Source organism: Procambarus clarkii, chromosome 78 (assembly GCF_040958095.1).
Source record: "Procambarus clarkii isolate CNS0578487 chromosome 78, FALCON_Pclarkii_2.0, whole genome shotgun sequence".
Classification (NCBI taxonomy): domain Eukaryota; kingdom Metazoa; phylum Arthropoda; class Malacostraca; order Decapoda; family Cambaridae; genus Procambarus; species Procambarus clarkii.
In genome coordinates, this window is record NC_091227.1 from 10,313,203 (window position 1) to 10,315,847 (window position 2,645).

General features: G+C 41.3%; 1 protein-coding gene across 1 annotated transcript; it reads left to right on the plus strand.

Moving 5' to 3' along the window:
• The first annotated feature begins 1,967 nt into the window (after positions 1-1,967).
• On the plus strand, positions 1,968-2,645 carry LOC138357460 (glucose-dependent insulinotropic receptor-like). Its single transcript, XM_069314315.1, has one exon. It carries the CDS (start codon positions 1,968-1,970, stop codon positions 2,643-2,645), a length of 678 nt encoding a protein of 225 aa, XP_069170416.1.

Sequence of the window (2,645 nt, forward strand, 5' to 3'; positions counted from 1 at the left end):
CAAACCCAATGTACCTTCTTGTATATAAATAAATAAATAAATAAATAAATAAATAAATAAATAAATAAATAAATAAATAAATAAATACATAAATAAATCGTCTCGTATCCGAAACGACCATACCCCATACAAGTCACATCGTACACAAGACGATTCGCCAACGGATTTAGAAACCTATCTTTTTTTTTTTTTTTTTGAGATATATACAAGAGTTGTTACATTCTTGTACAGCCACTAGTACGCGTAGCGTTTCGGGCAGGTCCCTGGAATACGATCCCCGCCGCGAAGAATCGTTGTTACAACCAAGTACTCGTTTTACTGTTGCGTTAAACAGAGGCTACAGTTAAGGAATTGCGCCCAGTAAATTCTCCCCGGCCAGGATACGAACCCAGGACATAGCGCTCGCGGAACGCCAGGCGAGTGTCTTACCACTACACCACGGAGATCTAACTTAACCTAGCTCAACCTAACATAACCGAACCCAATCCAACTCAACCTAACCTATCCCAACCGAGCGAAATACTGTCTAACCTACGCTAATACATCCTAGCACAGCAATATACACGGTTTCAACAAACAGAATTGTATTAATATTTTATTTTTTATTTTATTTATTTTAATTAATAGATCTGGCCGAAACGCTATGCGTGCTAGTGGCTTTACAAGAATGTACAACTTCAAGTCTTTGTACTCTAGTAAACCCAATGTACCTTCTTGTTTATAAATAAATAAATAAATAAATAATAAATAAATAAATTAGAAAACAAACTTTGTCGAAGCGTCTCGTGTCCAAAACGACCATAACCCTGCATATGCTTGAGACAAATAAATATTGTCAATGTTCAAGTCTAGAACTAACAGTTTAGTACATCACTACTACTTCACTTAACATATTAATGCACTCTACCTCCTCCCACTGCTCATACCAGCACATCAGTGGTTAACTTTAGGCTCTAATTCCTTAATCATATCACATTATGAATAGTATATTCTTAATAAGATATATGCTCTATCCAGAAATTCAACATTCTCCTTGTAACTCATTTTGTATGTATGTATTTTTCCCTAAATAAACATTATTATTACATACTAGTAAAATTTACTAGATTACCATAGAATGCCATACAATTTATATTACCGTTTTCTGCTTCACACAATTTAAATTGCATTTTCTAAACTATTGAAGGGAAGCTATTATAAATTTTTCAAGATTAACGGTGTAAAGGTATAGTCCTACCATAGTCTGGGATAGAAGGCCTGTTATGCTTATTGAGGTCTCATTTTCAAGGGAGAAGGCTGTCTACTCGGTCACCCATCTAGTTACTGGACAAACCCAACGGTACTTAACAGGTTAAGTACCAAGTCACGGCCACTAGCTGCCTTGTCCAGTCAATGCCAGTTTGTTGGTAAACATGAGCTAGGTAAAATAACGACGGACATTTGTATAGGTATATGAAGCAGACTTTAAGGAAGGAAAGTGAAAGGAGGAACGAGAGTTAAATTATTTTAGTTCCTTTAGTATACACCTTATACTCATCCTGTGAGCAGTGGTGGACCCCATGTACCTTCCTGTGAGCAGTGGTGGACCCCATGTACCTTCCTGTGAGCAGTGGTGGACCCCATGTACCTTCCTGTGAGCAGTGGTGGACCCCATACCCATCACGTGAGCGATGGTGGACCCCATACCCATCACCACAGTGAGCTCAGGGACTGGACCCCAATATTCGTCTCGCTCAGCCCTCATTGTGATACTTATACAATGAATGTACTGAAGTTTTATGTAAAAGATTGCAAATATTAAACACATTTATGATTAGAGCTTTTAACTTTAACTTGCTTGAAATTTCTGATAGTCACAAGGATAGTGAAGCAGCTACGGTATGGTATTATGAGTCTACGCTACATGGTCACACTACTCTACGGTACATGGTCACACTACGGTACATGGTCATACTACTCTGCGGTACATGGTCACACTACTCTACGGTACATGGTCACTCTACTCTATGGTACATGGTCACACTACTCTACGGTACATGGTCACACTACTCTACAGTACAAGTTTACAATGTGACCACTATACCTACACTCAGACTACTGGGCTAGAGTACACCCAGGATACTGGGCTAGAGTACACTCAGGATACTGGGCTAGAGTACACTCAGGATACTGGGCTAGAGTACACCCAGGATACTGGGCTAGAGTACACCCAGGATACTGGACTAGAGTACACTCAGGATACTGGGCTAGAGTACACCCAGGATACTGGGCTAGAGTACACTCAGGATACTGGGCTAGAGTACACCCAGGATACTGAGCTAGAGTACACCCAGGATACTGGGTTAGAGTACACCCAGGATACTGGGCTAGAGTACACCCAGGATACTGGGCTAGAGTACACCCAGGATACTGGGCTAGAGTACACTCAGGATACTGGGCTAGAGTACACCCAGGATACTGGGCTAGAGTACACCCAGGATACTGGGCTAGAGTACACCCAGGATACTGGGCTAGAGTACACCCAGGATGCTGGGCTAGAGTACACCCAGGATACTGGGCTAGAGTACACCCAGGATACTGGGCTAGAGTACACCCAGGATACTGGGCTAGAGTACACCCAGGATACTGGGCTAGAGTACACTTAG